Source organism: Ovis aries, chromosome 2 (genome assembly GCF_016772045.2).
Source record: "Ovis aries strain OAR_USU_Benz2616 breed Rambouillet chromosome 2, ARS-UI_Ramb_v3.0, whole genome shotgun sequence".
Classification (NCBI taxonomy): Eukaryota; Metazoa; Chordata; class Mammalia; order Artiodactyla; family Bovidae; genus Ovis; species Ovis aries.
The window spans coordinates 11,345,084-11,363,647 of NC_056055.1; the positions used below are offsets into that span (position 1 = coordinate 11,345,084).

The 18,564-nt window shown below is 46.1% G+C and overlaps 1 protein-coding gene across 7 annotated transcripts in view; it reads left to right on the forward strand.

Moving 5' to 3' along the window:
• Nucleotides 1-413: 413 nt before the first annotated feature.
• The window catches only part of SUSD1 (sushi domain containing 1), a 135,445-nt gene continuing 117,294 nt past the window's right edge, over nt 414-18,564 (forward strand). For 2 of the 7 annotated variants that reach the window (XR_009599115.1, XM_012113334.5), the window contains exons 1-2: nt 414-589; nt 16,518-16,637. Coding sequence is in view for 6 of the 7 variants with exons in the window: in XM_012113334.5 (XP_011968724.3) it covers nt 484-589; nt 16,518-16,637 (226 nt within the window). In the remaining variant the exon portion in view is untranslated. Of the gene's footprint in view, nt 590-5,950; nt 8,981-9,194; nt 9,573-10,996; nt 11,085-16,517; nt 16,638-18,564 lie in introns of those variants that run through there. The other 5 variants (XM_060408913.1, XM_042242889.2, XM_042242897.2 and 2 more) reach the window with 5 other exon arrangements.

An 18,564-nucleotide genomic window follows, 5' to 3' on the forward strand; every position in this document is an offset into this window, starting at 1 on the left:
CTCCAGCCACCTCACCCAGCTCTCTTTCAGCTCCTGAAAGACTCCTGTTCCTTCTGCCCCTCACCCCTCTTCCTTTGCCACCCTGGGAGTTGCCTCCCTGAGCCCCTAGGATCCCGCGATCGTTCCTCAGGCTTAGGGCACAGGACACGTTTTCTCCCGGCGCAGTCGGGAACTCTACGTTCGGGTGTGTCACTAGGCCGGGCCCGCCGGGTGTCCCTAGGCCCGCAGCACCCGGCGCGCAGCAGGTGCACGGCCGGTGCAGGAGCGATTGCCTGAACGAGCATTCTCCGGGGCGCGGGCCTGCTGGGGAGGAAGAGCCCGCGCGCCGCTCCCCCACTCCGGGACCCCGCGGCACCCTCGGCTCCCCCGTGCGGCGCCGGAAGCGCCCAGCCCGGTCCCCTCCCCAGGGCGCCAGCCGCCTTATCTCCGTGCCTCGGGGCGGCAGGAGGAGTCCGGGCGCGCCGGGAGGGAGGCGGCGGCGGCATGGCCCGGGGACCCTGGGGCGTCTGCATCCCTCTAGGCCGCCTGCTGCTGCTGCTGCTGCTGCTCAGCCTAGCCCGAGGCGCGCCCCGATCTTGGAGCCAGGACGGTGAGTGCGGGCGGGGAGCGGGCGCGGCGCTCCCCCGCCCCTGGGCCGGGCTGGCGCAGAGCCCGGGAGTGGGGCTCAAGTCAGAGATCGGGAGGGCGGGGCTCCGAGATACTGGTGGGCTTCCCCGGATGCCTTCCCCGCCCCCGCACAGGGGCTGTGGGGAGCTGAGTGCCCTGTGGTCGGGTCCGCGCCCCCCGGGGACCTGGCGCGAGTGGGGGCTGGGCGCGAGCGGGCTGTGGGGGCGCCCCCTGGGAGAGCCGCGCCCCGCGCGAGAGGGCGTGGAAGGGCGTTCCGCCTGCACTGTCACGCTTCCGGCCCCGCTCTGGCTTTTGCGCGACAAATTCTTGACCCTGGAGCAGTTTTCTTCCTGCCTTTTAATTTTTAACATTTGATGAAGAACCGAGTGCTAATATGGTGAGAAAGAAGTGTAAGGAAGTTTATGGGAATAAAGCACTCATTAATCAGTTGATTCATTTAACAGATGAATGGTCCTTGAATAGTTTTCCTGAGAAGGATGTGAGGTCCCTGTGCTGGCCCTCACTGACCTCATAGTCGTGTCCGACTCTTTGCGACCCCATGAACTGTAGCCCGCCTGGCTCCTCTGTCCATGGGATTCTCCAAGCAAGAATACTGGAATGGGTAGCCATGCCCTCCTCCAGGAGATCTTCCCAACCCAGGATGGAACCCAGGTCTCCCTCATTGCAGGCAGATTCTTTATGTCTGAGTCACCAGGAAGCCCATTCTGGAGAAGACAGACAAGCAAATAATCCATTTCCAGGCAGTTGAAGTAGTAGCCTGCCAGGCTCGTCTGTTCATGAAATTCTCCAGGGAGTGGGTTGCCAGTTCCTTCTTCAGGGGATCCTCCCAACTCAGGGATCGAATGCTGGTCTCCTGCATTACAGGCAGATTCTTTACTGCCTGAGCCACCAGGTAAGCCCTTGAACCCCATCAGTGCTCTGAAAAGTTGAGTGGTCAGAAGAGGGAGAGACTACATCTGATTAAGGGAATCCGGTAGCACCGTGGAAGAGGTGACCCTTAGTCAGTCAGTTCAGTTCAGTTGCTCAGTCGTGTCCGACTCTTTGCGACCCCATGAATTGCAGCACGCCAGGCCTCCCTGTCCATCACCAACTCCTGGAGTTCACTCAGACTCACATCCGTCGAATCAGTGATGCCATCCAGCCATCTCATCCTCTGTCATCCCCTTCTCCTCCTGCCCGCAATCCCTCCCAGCATCAGAGTCTTTTCCAATGAGTCAACTCTTCGCATGAGGTAGCCAAAGTACTGGACCCTTAAATGGGACCAAAAAAGGTAGGTAATAGTCGATACGGGAAGGTGAGGAAAAGGCATCCCAGCTCATCACAGAGGGCACAGTTAGCTCTCCACTGAGAATGAATGAGTGAATGCATGAATCCCAGGTGGAGGGGACAAAGGAAGAAAGCTCATGGAGGCACAAAAGCACAGGGTCTGCATTTCCATTGGACTGACGTGTAGAAGGTGGGTGGAAAATGGGGGCAGAACAGCAGGTTGGATTTCACCAGAAGGCAGTGCGTTGTAGTTGGCAGACCCAGGCATTTAGACTTAGATGTTTCTGGGCAGTGAGGAGCCATTGATAATCATTGCAGGTTTAGTACAGGGAGTGAGTGATATAAAAAATGGTACAAGGGAGACTTTTCTGTTGGTCCAGTAGGTAAGACTCGATGCTTCCACAACAGAGGGCATGGATTCAACCCCTGATTGGGGAACTAAGATCCCACATGCCAGGCAGTGCAGCCGAAAAAAGAGGTATAAGGAAAGTATCTAGCTTCCCTAATAAAATGAAATAGTCATCCTGTGAAGTGAAATGAAGTGAAGTAAATGAAACAGTCATCCTGTAGTGGATGGCAAATACCATGTAAGGAGATACTCAGAGACTCTGCGGCTCCTACTCTTGTTCCCCCCAATTCTCTTCACCTTGGGACTTTCACTATCACTGGATGGTATTTTTCTTGGTTGGCAAACCTTCTGAAGTGCTCCCTCCCCTTTTTGTAAACATCAGACGCTCTGATGGGATTTCTAACTTCCTTCTCTAACTTGATCTCCCACAGCAGTGTACATAAAAGCTTACAGACGCTTGGCGCATACTTCAGAATCTCTATGTGAAGACAGTAGCCTAGGAAACTGTCCACTGTGTTCCCATTGACTTGCTGGGCTCAGATGTTGACCAAAGTAACTACATAAGCCCAGCCATCTGCAACTGCTTCACTGCTGTGAGGTGAATCTTGGGAAATGGAAGTCAGGGTTGCCCTGGTTGAACCTCCTCTCCCTATGTCAGAATTTTCCCATCATTTACAACCGTGGAGAACCTGGTGTGATCAAGGGCAGGTTTCCTTGCAGTAGACAGTGCGGGAACTGACTAGAGGCTTAGGGGCTGTTGAGGAAGTTGTTACATCTGTTCTAAAAGTCCTGACTCTTGGCCCCACAGTCATAACCGCAGGAAATGAGGACTGTATGTAGATGATAAGGTGGAAAGGGAAGGACTTAATGACAGATATTAAGGTTCAAGGGAACCAAAGAGGGAAGATGGAACACTACAGGTTCAGGACGGGTTGATTTGGATATACGGTTCTATGGTGCTATAGTGCTCCGTCGTGTCCTACTCTTTGTGACCCCGTGGGACTGTAGTCCACCAGGTTTATTGCCTGATTGCCCAGGCAAGAATGCTGGAGTGGGTTGCCATTTCCTACTCCAGGGATCTTCATGACCCAAGGATTGAACCCGCTTCTCTGCATCTCCTGCACTGGGCAGGCAGGCTCTTTACCACTAGCGCTCCCTGGAAAGCCCCATATGGTTCCATTGTTGTTCAGTTGCTAAGTCATGTTTGACTGTTTGTGACCCCATGGACTGCAGCACACCAGGCTTCCATGTCCTCACTATTTCCCGGAGTTTGCTCAAACTAATGTCCACTGAGTTGGTGATGCTATCCAACCATCTTATCCTCTGTACCTTCCTTCTCCTCCAGCCCTCAGTTTTTCCCAGCATCAGGGTTTTTTTCAGTGAGTCAGCTCTTCACATCAGGTGGCCAAAGTTTTGGAGTTTCAGCTTCAGCATCTGTCCTTCCAGTGAATATTCAGGGTTGATTTCCTTTAGGATTGACTGGTTTGATCTCCTTGCAGTCCAAGGGACTCTCAAAAGTCTTCTCCAACACCACAGTTTGAAAGCATCAGTTCTTTGGCCCTCAGTCTTCTTTATGGTGCCACTTTCATATATGGTTCTATAGAAGGACAAAAAAAGACTTGGGAAGAAAGATGCTTCGTTGTTTTGGAGATCCTGAATTTGAGTTGATGTTAGGAATTTGGAGACATGAAATCAACAGGGAACTGAGACTGTGGACAGTAAGTGTCTGCAGTGATGGTGATTCAATGGTCACTTGAAGCCTTGAGGTTGGTAAGACGAAGAAGACCAAGGACAGGTTCTTTTTGGTTTTGTTTTTTTCCAATTTTTTCATTATTTACTTTTAACTGAAGGATAATCACAATATTCTGTTGACTTCTTCCATACATCAACATGGATGTTCCCTTCCTCAAGAGCCTCCCTTCCACTTCCTGCCACATCCCACCCCTCTAGGTTGTCACAGAGCCCCAGTTTGAGTTCCCTGAGTCATACAGCAGATTCCCACTGGCTATCTGCTTTACATATGTCAGTGTATGTTTCCATGGCACTCTCTCCATTTGTCCCACCCTCTTCTTGCTACCCATATATGTGTCCTTAAGTCTGTTCTCTTTTTGCGTCTCTACTGCTACCCTCAAAATAACCTATTCATCAGTACCATTTTTCTAGGTTCCATCAATATATGTTAATATATGATATTTGTTTTTCTCCTTCTGACTTACTTCACTCTGTATAATAGGCTCTAGGTTCATCCACCTAATTAGCACTGTCTCAAATGTCTTCCTTTTTATGGCTGAGGCATATTCCATTGTATATATGTACCACAGCTTTCTCATCCATCTGCCAATGGACATCTAGGTGGCTTCCATGTCCTAGCTATTGTAAATAGTGTTGCAGTGAACAGTGGAGTACGTGTGTCTTTTTCATTTACGGTTTTCTCAGGGTATATGCCCAGTAGTGGGGTTGTTGGATCATAAGGTAGTTTTATTCCTAGTTTTTAAAGGAGTCTCCATACCGTCTTCCATAGTGGCTGTATCAATTTGCATTCCCATCAACAGTGCAAGGGGGTTCCCTTTTCTCCTCACCCTCTCCAGCATTTATTGTTGGTAGATATTTTTGATGATGACCATTCTGACCAGGATGAGGTGATATGTCATTGTAGTTTTGATTTGCACTTCTCTAATAATGAGCGATGTTGAGCTTCTTTTGATGTGTTTAGTAGCCATCAAGGACAGATTCTTGGAAAGACTAAGCTCAGATGGTACATGTGGAGGAGAAGGAGCAGCGCCCACAGAGGTCAAAGGAAGACTGAACTAGAAGAGCATCAGGGACACCAGGAGAATGGGAGCCAAGGGCGTGGAGACTGAGAACAAGGCTTTAGTTTTGGTGACTCTGTCAGTGGGAGCCAGAGCTAGCTGAGCAGTGAGAGTGAGAGCCAGATGCAGAGGGCTCAAATGAATGCAGGTCCTTGACTGCAGAGTAGATACTCTTTAAGGAAGATCGAAGCAAATAGGAGATTGTGTTCAGTTGGGCTGGCCAGGTCAGTGCAAGATATTCTTTTTTTTTTTTTTGGCCAGGAGAAAGTGGTAAAGCTGTCTCCAGCACATTTTATTTTTATTTTTTATTGGACTATAATTACCTTACGATGCTTTGTTAGTTTCTTCTGTATAATGAAGTAAATCAGCCATATGTATGCGTATATCCCCTCCCCCGTAGACCTCCGCCCTACTCCCATCCCTCTAGGTCATCACAGAGCGTGAGCTGAGCGTCTTAAGCTTTATAGCAGGTTCTCACTAGCTATCTGTTCTGCACATGGTAATGTATGTATGTCAATCTCAATTTCCCAATTCATCCCATCTTCACCTTCCCTCCTCTGTCCATATATCTGTTCCCTATATCTGTGTCAGTGTTCCTGCACTGGAAAGAGGGTCATCAGTACGTCTAACACATTTTAGAATACGATGAATTATCCAGTAGAGTGAGAAACTGAAAATGTGAAAAAAAATGAGATTTACTGGAGAAGGTCAAACAGCAGAGGTGGTCTACAAGTGGAAAGCTTCGTAAGGAGAGGGGAAGGAAGGAGAAGAATGGAGACCTGCTCTTGCCTTTCCCTACAGCTGGCTACTTAGTGAGTGCTGTGCAGTTTTCAAAACCAGCCCAACTGTCCTCCTTCTTGGAGGCCCCTTGGAGTTCTCCAGTTCCCTTTGCAGCACCAGAGACACCACACACACGCCTCTGTGCCATATTGTGGGGGACACTACATACTTGAGGAAGTATCTATACATACACATATGGACACATACATATCTATATAATACCTTTGCCCTATATGCTTACACCATCAGTCAGTTCAGTTCAGTCGCTCAGTCGTGTCCGACTCTTTGCGACCCCATGAATCACAGCACGCCAGGCCTCCCTGTCCATCACCAACTCCCGGAGTTCACTCAGACTCACGTCCATCGAGTCCGTGATGCCATCCAGCCATCTCATCCTCTGTCATCCCCTTCTCCTCCTGCCCCCAATCCCTCCCAGCATCAGAGTCTTTTCCAAGGAGTCAACTCTTAACATGAGGTGGCCAAAGTACTGGAGTTTCAGCTTCAGCATCATTCCTTCCAAAGAAATCCCAGGGCTGATCTCCTTCAGAATGGACTGGTTGGATCTCCTTACAGTCCAAGGAACTCTCAAGAGTCTTCTCCAACACCACAGTTCAAAAGCATCAATTCTTCGGCGCTCAGCTTTCTTCACAGTCCAACTCTCACATCCATACATGGCCACTGGAAAAACCATAGCCTTGACTAGACAGACATTTGTTGGCAAAGTAATGTCTCTGCTTTTGAATATGCTATCTAGGTTGGTCATAACTTTTCTTCCAAGGAGTAAGCGTCTTTTAATTTCATGGCTGCAGTCACCATCTGCAGTGATTTTGAAGCCCCCCAAAATAAAATCTGACACTGTTTCCACTGTTTCCATTTATTTCCCATGGATATTGCAGTGTAATTGTTTACTAGTGTGAGAGGTCCTTGTGAGTAGGGACTGTGGCTTGTATTAGGAATCTGGTATGGAAATAAATGAAGACTACTCCATGAGAATAGGCAAAGGCTGTTTATAGAAAGCTTCCTCTAGCAAGAGAGTCAGCCACCATCTCTTACGTTTGTCAGAGACTCAAAGACAGGCTGGGGAGTGTCACAACTTTACAGTAGAAAAGGGAAATCTTCAGGTATGCCCCCATTGGCTGGAGGATGTTGCCATGGGCAAGCTGGAAATGGCTTCCCTCTAATAGCAGGCATCCCATTGGTTAGGGGAGTGTATTTGGCTTTCTCTGATTGGCCCTAAGTTTGAGGCATGGGTAAATAGTAGGGAAACTGGCCAATACTGATTAAATCCTGATCACTTGGGACTTATCGTTACAGAGGTGGTTTGACTTACTAGACCAGTGGTTGCAGGTTGTACGTCAGAGTTATGTTTTTATGTATGATCTAGCCATTGTCCATTTGTATTTTCAGTCTCTCACTGGTAACATTGCTAAATTGCATTTAACTGTTATCCAAGATGCTCCACACAGCCTTTGACTGTGTGGATCACAACAAACTGTGGAAAATTCTGAAAGAGATGGGAATACCAGACCACCTCACTTGCCTCCTGAGAAACCTGTATGCAGGTCAAGAAGCAACAGTTAGAACCAGACATGGAACAACACACTGGTTCCAAATCGGGAAAGGAGTACGTCAAGGCTGTATATTGTCACCCTGCTTATTTAACTTCTATGAAGAGTACATCAGGTGAAATGCCAGGCTGGACAAACCACATGCTGGAATCAAGACTGCAGGGAGAAATACCAATAACCTCAGATATGCAAATGACACCACCTTTAGGGCAGAAAGTGAAGAGGAACTAAAGAGCCTCTTGATGAAGGTGAAAGAGGAGAGTGAAAAAGCTGGCTAAAACTCAAATTCAAAAAACTAAGATCATGGCATCCGGTCCCATCACTTCATGGCAAATAGATGGGGAAGCAGTGGAAAGAGTGTCAGACTTTATTTTTGGGGGCTCCAGAATCACTGCAGATGGTGATTACAGCCATGAAATCAAAGGATGCTTGCTCCTTGGAAGAAAAGCTATGACCAACCTAGACAGCATATTAAAAATCATAGATATTACTTTGCCAACAAAGGTCCATCTAGTCAAAGCTACGGTTTTTCCAGTAGTCATGTATGGATGTGAGAGTTGGACCATATAGAAGGCTGAGTGCTGAAGAATTGATGCTTTCGAACTGTGGTGTTGGAGGAGACTCTTGAGAGTCCCTTGGACTGCAAGGAGATCAAACCCGTCAATCCTAAAGGACATCGGTCCTGAATATTCATTGGAAGGACTGATGCTGAAGCTAAAGCTTCCATACTTTGGCCACCTGATAAAGAGCCAACTAATTAGAAAAGACCCTGATCCTGGGAAATATTAAAAGTAGGAGGAGAAGGGGATGACAGAGGACGAGATGGTTGGATGGCATCACCGATTCGATGGACATGAGTTTGAACAAGCTCCAAGGGATGGTGAAGAACAGAGAAGCCTGGTGTGCTGCAGTCCGTGGGGTTGCAAAGAGTTGGAGATGACTGAGCAACTGAACAACAACAACAACAACAAAGATGCTTCAGGGAGGAGAGAGTGGAGGAGCGGAAGTCAGGTAGCCTGAGTGGGAGGAAGGTGTGAGATGGTAGTTGATAGAGCAGGAGGGTGTTGGTGGGTGGGTGAGGTGCCAAGCCCTAGTGGAGCAGAGAGGTTAGTAATGGGTGAGGAGGGCTGGAACCAGTCAGTCCTGTTTCTTAACTTTTCCCTGGTATTGCTCTGAGTCTGGGAGTGGCTAAGGAACCTGTTGGCTCAGGCCCTTTGGGGTTTGGGAAAGTCAGGGGCTGGGCAGAGGCCTTGAGAGGCTTGGGGAGCGATGGGTGGAGGGGGTTGGGGAAGTTATACTATGAAGGGCACTGGCATTGCATAGGCTTGGGTTTTCCCTCTGTCATCGTGAATCACAGCCGCACATACTCTGTTCGGAGTGAGAAGAGGAAAGAGGGGGAAATGGAAGGAGTGCCTTGTTTTGGAGTGACTTACAGTCACTCAAAGTAACGGAGCAGGATTAGAGCTGACGAGGCCGATTCCCACTGTGGCCTGTCTTCCTTCTCCAGGAACTTGGTCCTGGGCCTATTCTCAGCTTCTGGTCAAATCCTAAAATGGGCTGTTAGGTCTCTGCAGCCCAAGGTAGCAAGTGGCCTATTGGCCTTAGGTCTGCAAAGGGGATGGGGCAGGGGGTGAGGTGGGGTTGGGGTTGAATGTGGATTATGGGGGATGGGGGGGAAAGGTATGCAGCTGCTAGAGAATGTGAGGCAGCCTGTTTGTGGGTGACATTCAGGACATGAACCTTAGGGTGTGGCTGCTTTGCTCAGAGTTCTGAAACACTGACGTTGGGACACTCAGCATGGGTTGGTTCCTGGTCTGGAGGCCAGGTGTGGCGGTCCTGCTGCAGGTTGGTCTTGGCTAAAGAGGAAGGTGGACAGAAGAAGGCAAAAGGGCCAGTGCAGATGCGGGCTGATAATCATTTAATGCAAGGAAAGGTTATAAGTTCTTGATTGGGAATGGCAGCCTTGCATTGAGGGGGAGAGGGCGTGGACGATACTGCTTGAAAGAGTAGAGTGTGCTCTGTCTTGGCGGATTTTTAATGCAGAGGCTATTTTGTTTTTTTGTTTTTGTTTTCCTGTCAGGGATGTTGGAGAGGAGAGGCTGTGAGATCTCTCACGTTCCTTCTGTCTCCGGAATCTGATGCAGTCTCTTAGGAGCCATGCGATTTTCTGCGGTACTGTAGGAGACTCGGGAATGCTTTCTCTCCCTGAGCGTCAGCCCCCCTTTGCTTTCTCCCTCAGGTCATCTGATCTGTTTCCACATGTCTCCATGAGTTTGAGAGACAGGATTTCAGGCAGGTTGTGCAGTGGGCTTGTTTGGTGAATGGCTGGGGAGTAGATTATGATTTGAATCCAAGCACTCCATTTGTGCTTTTTAAACTTCCTTCTTCCCTTGACAGTGGACAAAATATGCTTTGTCACAGTCCATCTGCTGTTGTTTCAAGGGTGCATGTAAGTTGTTGCTTGAATTTTGAAATACGGGCTGGCAGCCTCCACTCCATCCCGAGGTCTAGGTGTCCATGTGTGCAGTGTGACATGGAGAGGAGGGAGGGGTAAGCAGAGCTGAAAGGATGAGGAAGCTGAACTTACAACTTCTGAGTCAGATGTTACTCAGAAGGCTAGAGGATGTGGGAGGTGGGCAGGGAGTGAACAAGGAAGTGAAGGTACTATGGTTCCCAGAATATCAACCCCCTGAATAGGTAGGCATCTGTCTACACGATATTCCTTTGGGTTTTTGCATCAGTGCAGCTCTCCATGACTCTTTATTAGTATAATTGGAAGCTGGCTAGTTGTCAGTACCTTCATTTATTCATTAACGAAGAGCTGTTGCGTGGATGTTACAATAACGCCTAACATATTCTAATTGCTTTACGCAGACGAACTCATTTACTCTTCAACCCACGAAACAGCCTGTAGGTTTATTTTCATCCTCGGATTACAGATTTACAGGAAACTGAGGCACAGGATTGTCAAGGATTCCTCAGCTAGTTAATGGCCAAGCTAGAATTGTAGCCGAAGTGATCTGTCTTAACCCTGCTCTGAACCAGGGTGTCTCAGACCAGGCACTGTCTCATGCATGACTTGTTTCTAACAACAATAACAATATCTATGGAAAGAGATATAAATATTCATGGAAATTAGCTCTTTGTCTAGTGCTTGAAAGCTCCTGAAGCACTGATATTTCTCATTTAGTCCTCGAAACGTGATCTCCATCTGAAAGATTAAAACCAGATCTCTGACAGTTTCCTTGCCTACGATCCCAGAATCAGGGAGCAAGAGAGAAAACTCCAATCGGGACTGAGACACTGGTGCTCTCATTGTTGGATGTAGTTTTAGCTGACTTAGTCACTGCAGAGTAGAGAAGGGAAGTGAATCTAGGGTGGCAGCCCTCAGCTGAGAGACACAGTAATAGTAACGAAGAGCACATGTCAGGTGTATCCGCTTAGACTTTTTTGCTAGGGTTTGCATTCTCCTATTGCTCTGCCAGTAATTCTAGGCATCCCTAGGCCAAGGGGAAGGTGTGTGGGGGGTGTCCCTCACCTCTGTAGTAGTCACCTCAGTTACTGTGTCGCAGCAACCTCTCTGCTCTCCTAAGCAGGATCTGCTGAAGACAGTAGTCACATCATCCTTGATGTGGCTGTGAAGCTGCGCCTTGACCCAGTTCCTCTTGCCACCCCTGTCCCCAGGTAATAGCAAAGGCACAGTGACCTGGGCACGGGCCTGGAGGATTCTGTTGGGTTATTCTCTCTGTCATGTTGGTCCCATGGCTGTGCTGCGCCTCAGTCCAGACTTGATGAAAGATGTCTTTGGTATTGCCTTTTCTTTCCCCAGGGTCCTTGATGTAGAGTGAGACTTCCAGTGGCTCAGCTGGTAAAGAATCCACCTGCAGTGTGGGAGACCTGGGTTCAATCACTGGGTTGGGAAGATCCCCTGGAGAAGGGAAAGGCTAGCCACTCCAGTATTCTGGCCCGGAGAATTCCATGGACTGTGCAGCCCATGGGGTTGCAAAGAGTCAGACACGAGTGAGCAACTTTCACTTCAGTGCTGCTGGTAGTGTGGTCCATCTGGGAGCTTCTTAGAAATGCAGATTCTCAGGCCCTGCCCACACCCAAACCCAACACTTCGGATTCTGTTTTAACAAGCTCTCCAAATAGGGTGACCAATTATCTTGGTTTGCACCAAACTGAGGGGTTTCCTGGGACAGGGGACTTTTAGTATTCAAACTGGGTTGAATTGGTTACTTTGTCTCCAGTGATTCTCGGTGTTTGTGTGACTATAAATGTTTATTACTGTTTTAGTGGCTAAGTTTTGGAGTAATTCATTACGTAACAGTAAAAAACAGACTGAACAGCTGACACTTTTTTTTTCAGGAAGGAATAAAGGAATAAATATGTGATTAATGTCTGCAAAATTTAACATTGTTAAATTTTAAAATCACTTTGTAAACTAATTGTGTACATTTATGCTTTTCTCCAGTGGTTCTTTTCTAAAATTAATTAATCACTTTTCCGTTGTGCTGTGTCTCTGTTGCTGCGCACAGGCTCTCTCTAGTTGCAGTGAGCAGGGGCTATTCTGCTACGGTGCTCTGGCTTCTCGTGGTGGTGGCTGATTGTGGTGGCTTCTCTGGTTGCAGAGCCCACAGGCTCCTGGGCTCCCGTAGCTGCCGCCCGTGATCTCGGTAGTCGTGGATTTCAGGCTCTGGAGCTCGGGCTCGGGCTCCGTCATTGTGGCACAGAGGCTGAGTGTTCCCCAGCATGTGGAATCTTCCAGGACCAGGGCTGGAGCCGGTGTCCCCCGCATTGGTAGGCAGTCTCAGCCACTGGACCTCAAGAGAAGCCCTCTAGTGATTCCTAACTGAGTTAGGAGCTATTGATCAATGGACACTATTGTGTGGTCAGAAGCAGCCCCAAACCCACCCCAACCCCTGCCTTTCCTTGTATTGAGGTTGTACTTCCTACCCCTTTCTTTAGGATAGGTTTCTTCCCCACTCCTGGTCCCACAAGCAATTAGCACTCAGAGGCTCTCCCTACTCGGCCCTGCAGAGTGGGCTAATTATGGCTGAACAAGAGGCTTCCGTTGCGGTCCCCCTTTCTCTGGAAACCACTTTCTCTTCTGCAGGTGGTATGGGAAGCCTTTGGTAGCCTGGCACACGTCTTGTGTATTAAAAACGGTTAAATAGATTTACCCCATATTGGTGGACATTTAGTGTGGGAACTAATCTCTCCCTTCAGCTCTGTCTGTTGCTCATATAGCTGGAACCTTCCTGGTGCATTTTTCCAGGTTGCAAAGTTCCATCTTATGCCAAGGTCAGTTAGAGGATCTGGGCATTTAGCTACTCCTCCATATTTTCCACTTGTTCCTTAAACTCTCGGGCCCTACCCTTTATGTTTGCCGTCTGAGGCACTTAGGGACCTCATTCCTGAGCCTTTCAGGTTGACTTTTATTTATTTTTATTATTCTTTTTTTCCCCTCCCTCCCTCCCTCTTTCTTCCTTTCTCCCTTCCTTCCTTTCTTTTTTCTTTCCTTTTAATTCTTCCTCTCAGTCAGTTCCTGCATGTCCGTCTCTTTCATCTTCTGAAATATTGTCAGCGTCCTTGGCTTGCTGTCATCTTCTCTCCCAGGGTTTATACTTTCATGGTCCTTTAATGTCATTTTAAAATTTGGGGGTGGAGGGTTGTGAGTGTGTTACGTCTGCTGTGTTTAATTGAAAGTCTTTCATTTGTAATTTAAAAGAAATTGTTTATGTATTTTAGTTGTATGTTTGTATATAGTCTTTTTTTTCTTTACCAATCTTGAATTTGATTACTAGTCATTATGGTGGATGGGCTGACCTTGGCAAAAGTGTTTTCAATGAATTTGAATATATTTTCTAATTCTTCAACATCTTTTTACTAAGTCCTAACTCCCCTATCCCACAGCCTCTATTTGATTTTTCTTTCTTCAAGCTTCTTGCATTAAAATTCTATTTCCCCCCATCCCCTGGCTGCCTGCTTTTCTTTTTTTTTTTTTTTTAAGTATATAAAAATATGCCAAACTCAGCTTTTCTGAAGTAGATAAGCTTTTATGTCTGGTATTAAACATTTCAATGTTGATATCCTCTTTGCTCCAATAATTATTTAGGAGACTGTTCTGTAGTTTACAAGAAGGCTTACTTTTGGGGATGCAAGTCTTATGTTTTATCTTGTAATTTTATTATATTATTACATGGGAGAAGGCAATGGCACCCCACTCCAGTACTCTTGCCTGGAAAATCCCATGGGCAGAGGAGCCTGGTAGGCTGCAGTCCATGAGGTGGCGAAGAGTTGGACACGACTGAGCGACTTCACTTTCATTTTTCACTGTCATGCATTGGAGAAGGAAATGGCAACCCACTCCAGCGTTCTTGCCTGGAGAATCCCAGGGACGGGGGAGCCTGGTAGGCTGCCGTCTATGGGGTTGCACAGAGTCGGACACGACTGAAGTGACTTAGCAGCAGCAGCAGCAGTCAGTATGACCTTTATAATTTCTACTTTTTAAAATTTGTTGCATTTTTCTTTAAAGTTTGGGATATAATAAAATTTGTGAATATCCTATGGTTAATTTAGTACTTCTTAGTGATAAGCCTGGCTTGTCTCATTTTTGTGTTGTATTTTGTTTTAAAAAATAAAAAACAAGCCTGATTAAGAATATTTGTATGTCTCCCTTTCTCAGTTAGTTTGATGCCTAGAGCAGTCTGTGGGCTAAGTCTTTATTACCGGGGTAGTAATGGAGCCAAGACTAAGGTGAAATTCCATGCTGAAATGTTCTCCCTCCTAGGTCAACTCCTGATATTACAGACACTGGGAGTGCAATGTAATGTTCCCACAGAACCTCGGCTAGAAATTCTTGTTTGATCTTGGGCCATGTATCACCATCTGGTAGATCTGGATGTTTCAGGAATTTTAGCCCCAAACATTTTTGCTGCTTATCTAAATAATTGGGATCTGGTGATCCTCCTGGGACTGGTTATTATCTCACTGACATTTAAAACACATTTGCTACTTTTTCCCTAAAAGGAAAATGGATAGGGCAGTAGATGAGTACCTCTCCCCTCCATTTGCTTCTTTTTAAAAATAACTATTGTAGTTTATTTCATTTATTTTTTGGTCATGCTGCACAGCTTGCAGGATCTTAATTCCCCCACCAGGGATTGAACCTATGCCCCTGCAGTAGAAGCATGGAGTCCTAATGCCCAGGGAATTTCCCCATTGCTTTTTAAGTTGTAGGCAGTAGGACTGCAGGTGCCTTTATCCAGTTGGTCAATAAAAATATATTGAATGTTTTTACCCTACCATAGTGATATGTGGGCAAATGACATAATTCCTGTCCTTGAGAAGCTCATTCATAATAACCAGCTGGGAAGACAGAGGTGGAATAGAATATATTGACAAATTAACATGGTTGATATGGGAATGTATAAGCATTAGGAGAGCACAGAGGAAGATACATTAAATTTTCCTAAAGAATGAGGGAATGAGGACCACCCTAGGGAGAGTGTGATATTTAAGCTGGGTCTTGAAATGAGAATAGGTATTAGTTGGCCAGAGAGGGAAGGATAGACATTCCAGATGAAGGAACATCTTGACTAGGGCATGGACTAAGACAGTGGGTAGCATGTTTGTGTGGGAAAGAGCAGTTGGCCTCTTTCCTGGAGATCACCGTGTATTTGAGTTTGGAAGCATTGAGGCTTATAGGAGTTAGTCTAGGGTTACACTTAGGGAAGTGCTGAATACCAGGTGGAAGAATTTGCACTCTACTCTGTGGGCAGTGGGCAACCTCTGCAGATTTCTAAGGGTGAAATAAGGTCTTTCATTGTTCTTCAGTCACTAAGTCATGTCCAACTCTTTGCCACCCCATGGACTGCAGCACACCAGGCTTCCCTGTCCTTCACTGTCTCCCAGAGTTTGCTCAAACTCATGTCCACTGAGTTAGTGATGCTATCCAACCATCTCATCCTCTGCTGCCCTTTTCTCCTTTTACCTTCAATCTTTCCCAGCATCAGAGTCTTTTTCAATGAGTCAGTTCTTGGCATCACATGGCCAAAGTATTAGAGCTTCAACTTCAGCATCAGTCCTTCCAATGAATATTCAGCGTTGATTTCCTTTAGAAATGACTGGTTTCATCTCCTTGCAGTACAGTGGATTCTCAGGAGTCTTATCCAGCACCACAATTCAAAAGCATCAATTCCTGGGTGCTCAGCCTTTTTTATAATCCAGCTCTCACACCCATACATAACTACTGGAAAAACCATAGCTTTGACTAGACAGACCTTTGTTAGGAAAGTGATGTCTCTGCTTTTTAACATACTGTCTAGATTTGTCATAACTTTTCTTCTCAGGAGCAAGTGTCTTTTAATTTCATGATTGCAGTCACCATCTGCAGTGATTTTTGAACCCAAGAAAATAAAATCTGTCCCTGCTTCCACTTTTCTCCTATTTACCATGAAGTGATGGGATCTGATGCTATGATCTTAGTTTTTTGAATGTTGAGTTTTAAGCCAACCTTTTCATTCTCCTCTTTTATCCTCATCAAGAGGCTCTGTAATTCCTCTTCGCTTTCTGCCATTAGAGTGGTATCATCTGCATTTTTGATGTTATTGGTATTTCTCCCTGCAGTCTTGATTCTGGCTTGTGCTTCATCCAGCCCGGCATTTTGCATGATATATTCTGCGTAGAAGTTAAACAAGCAGGGTGACAATATATAGCCTTGACGTACTCCTTTCCCAATTTGGAACCAGTCCACTGTTCCATGTCAAGTTCTGTTGTTTCTTTACCTGCATACAGGTTTCTCAGGAGGCGGATAAGGTGGTCTGGTATTCCTATCTCTTTAAGAATTTTCTACAGTTTGTTGTGAACCACACAAAGGCTTTAGCATAATGACAAAATTGGTCCCCTGGAGGAGGAAATGGTAAACCACTCCAGTATTCTTGCTATGAAAACCCCCCATGAACAGTATGAACAGTATGGAATAAAATCTACCCTTTATAATTTTGGTATTCAAATGCTGGTTCTCCATTGTAAATGTCTGCTACCAAAAATGTGACTCATCTGGAGTACGTGACTGAAATGTTCTTTTCCTGATATGTGCAATTTATGATTCAGATTTCCATTCGGATATCTGTGCCACTTGCCATGAACATGCTACCTGCTTGAAAAGAGAAAGGATGAGCATCTGTATCTGCAAATATGGATTTGTGGGCAATGGGAGGACTCATTGTATTGGTAAGTTCTGACTCTTGGCTAAGTTGAAAACTTCATCAAGAAACAAGATTCTCCAGTATTAAAGAGTTGGTGTCCCTGGGGGGGCAAACATTGCTATTGTTCATGTGCTTTTATTATAAGAAGTTTTGTCAATTACAGTAAGTCTCTGTTTTCGTGTTTGGATATGTCCTTTCTTTAGTGTTTACAAGGAATTATCCCTCACGTTAGAGGTCACTGAACTTGAATCTCTGGGAACTCTCTGACCTAACACAGATATGAAATCTGGTTTTAAGTCTTGGGTTTAACTTAGCAATTTGAGTGAGTATTGTCTTTTTAAATTTCTCGAGTTGTTTGACAGAGAACTATTTTTATTAGAACCATGAGGAAAAACAAAGCACAATTGCCTATTGAACTTTTCTGGCTGATAGGTGAAATACTGTTTCTTTGAGTCTTATGTCTACCAAAATCCATCCTTCAAGTTTTTTGTAGTTGTGACCCTTTAAGCTCTTGGATGACTTACAGAAATACAAATACCTTTAGACTAGAAGTATCTGAAATAATTTTTTGTCTCAGAGAATCCACCATGCCATAGGGAAAGGGAGGGGAAGAGAAGTCGCTCAGTCATGTCCGACTCTTCGCGACCTCATGGACTGCAGCCTACCAGGCTCCTCTGTCCATGGGCTTTTCCAGGCAAGAGTACTGGAGTGGGGTGATGGCACCATGCCATAGGAGTCAGATAATATCCAGTGTCAAGCCCAGTTCAGAGAGAGAGAGAGAGTTCCATAGCAACTTTACTGTAATGGATGTTAGGATAATCATGGTTTTCTCCCAGCATCCATGTTACCTGCAGTGAATATATGGATAGTTTTACCTTGTAGCTGCGGATTGACAGTATATACCACCTTACTGTGGTATCTTTGGTTTTGTTTGCTTGTTTGTTTCCTAAAAAAATTAACAATTAAATCCTGAGTTCAAAAACTCATATTCTACTTCACAGGTACATGTTTTCACAATCACACAACTTTGCTTGTTCCTGCAGGCTGGAGTTGGGCCTCCCTGACCCTCTCTGTTTAGGATACAAACTCTATATACTTCATATTCCAATAATTGGTGTGCTGAGACCACACCATAGGTAGCAGGTAAGATTACAGATGTAGTGCTAAGTCATGGGACCTAAGAACTCTAGAATTCCCTACAAACCCATATGTCCCTTCTGATGAAGTCTGCAGGAGAGACGTGCCTCAGGAACAGTAGCAAAGGAATATTCCATCTTATGGGCAGGTGGGCTTGTATCTGAAAGCCCTGTGCCCTGCGTAGTAAGCCAGACTGGACACTTGACCTAGCTATGGCTTGAGGGTCCATTTGGCCTCTCTGTGTTCTTAGATCGTTTAACCACAGATAGTTTTAATGATGAATAGATTTAATTAAATTTTAAAAAGATGATATAAGGAAAAGGAAAGAAAAAAACCTACCATATTTTGAACGGAGTGTGGAGTGCTCTTGGGTTAGCAGGAATTGTGTGCAATTGTGAGAGGCAATTGAACTGTTGTGAGGGGACCAGTAATGTAATAAAACAGTAAGTGACAGACAAAAAACTCCAGTCCCTCAGCAGATGATATCTTCCCCCCAAAAAACCAGCTGGATAGATCACCTCTCAAGGGATGGAAGAGAAATTGGTCACAGGAGTTCCCTCTGATGGTACAGTCTAAGGCAGAGTGAGTGAACTCTAACCTGGGGGCCAGACTTCATTGCTGCCTGTTTTTGTAATAGGGTCTTAATTTGTTTACTGACTCACTGCGCTTTTATGATCCAAAGTACAGAGACCCATGACCGGCCTTGGACAGAGAAAGTTTGCTGACCCCTGGGCTGGAGGACAGGAGGGAGGTTTACGTTCATCAATGTCAAATGATTGAATTAGAAATAGTCACGGCAGGTCCTGTGGTCTCAT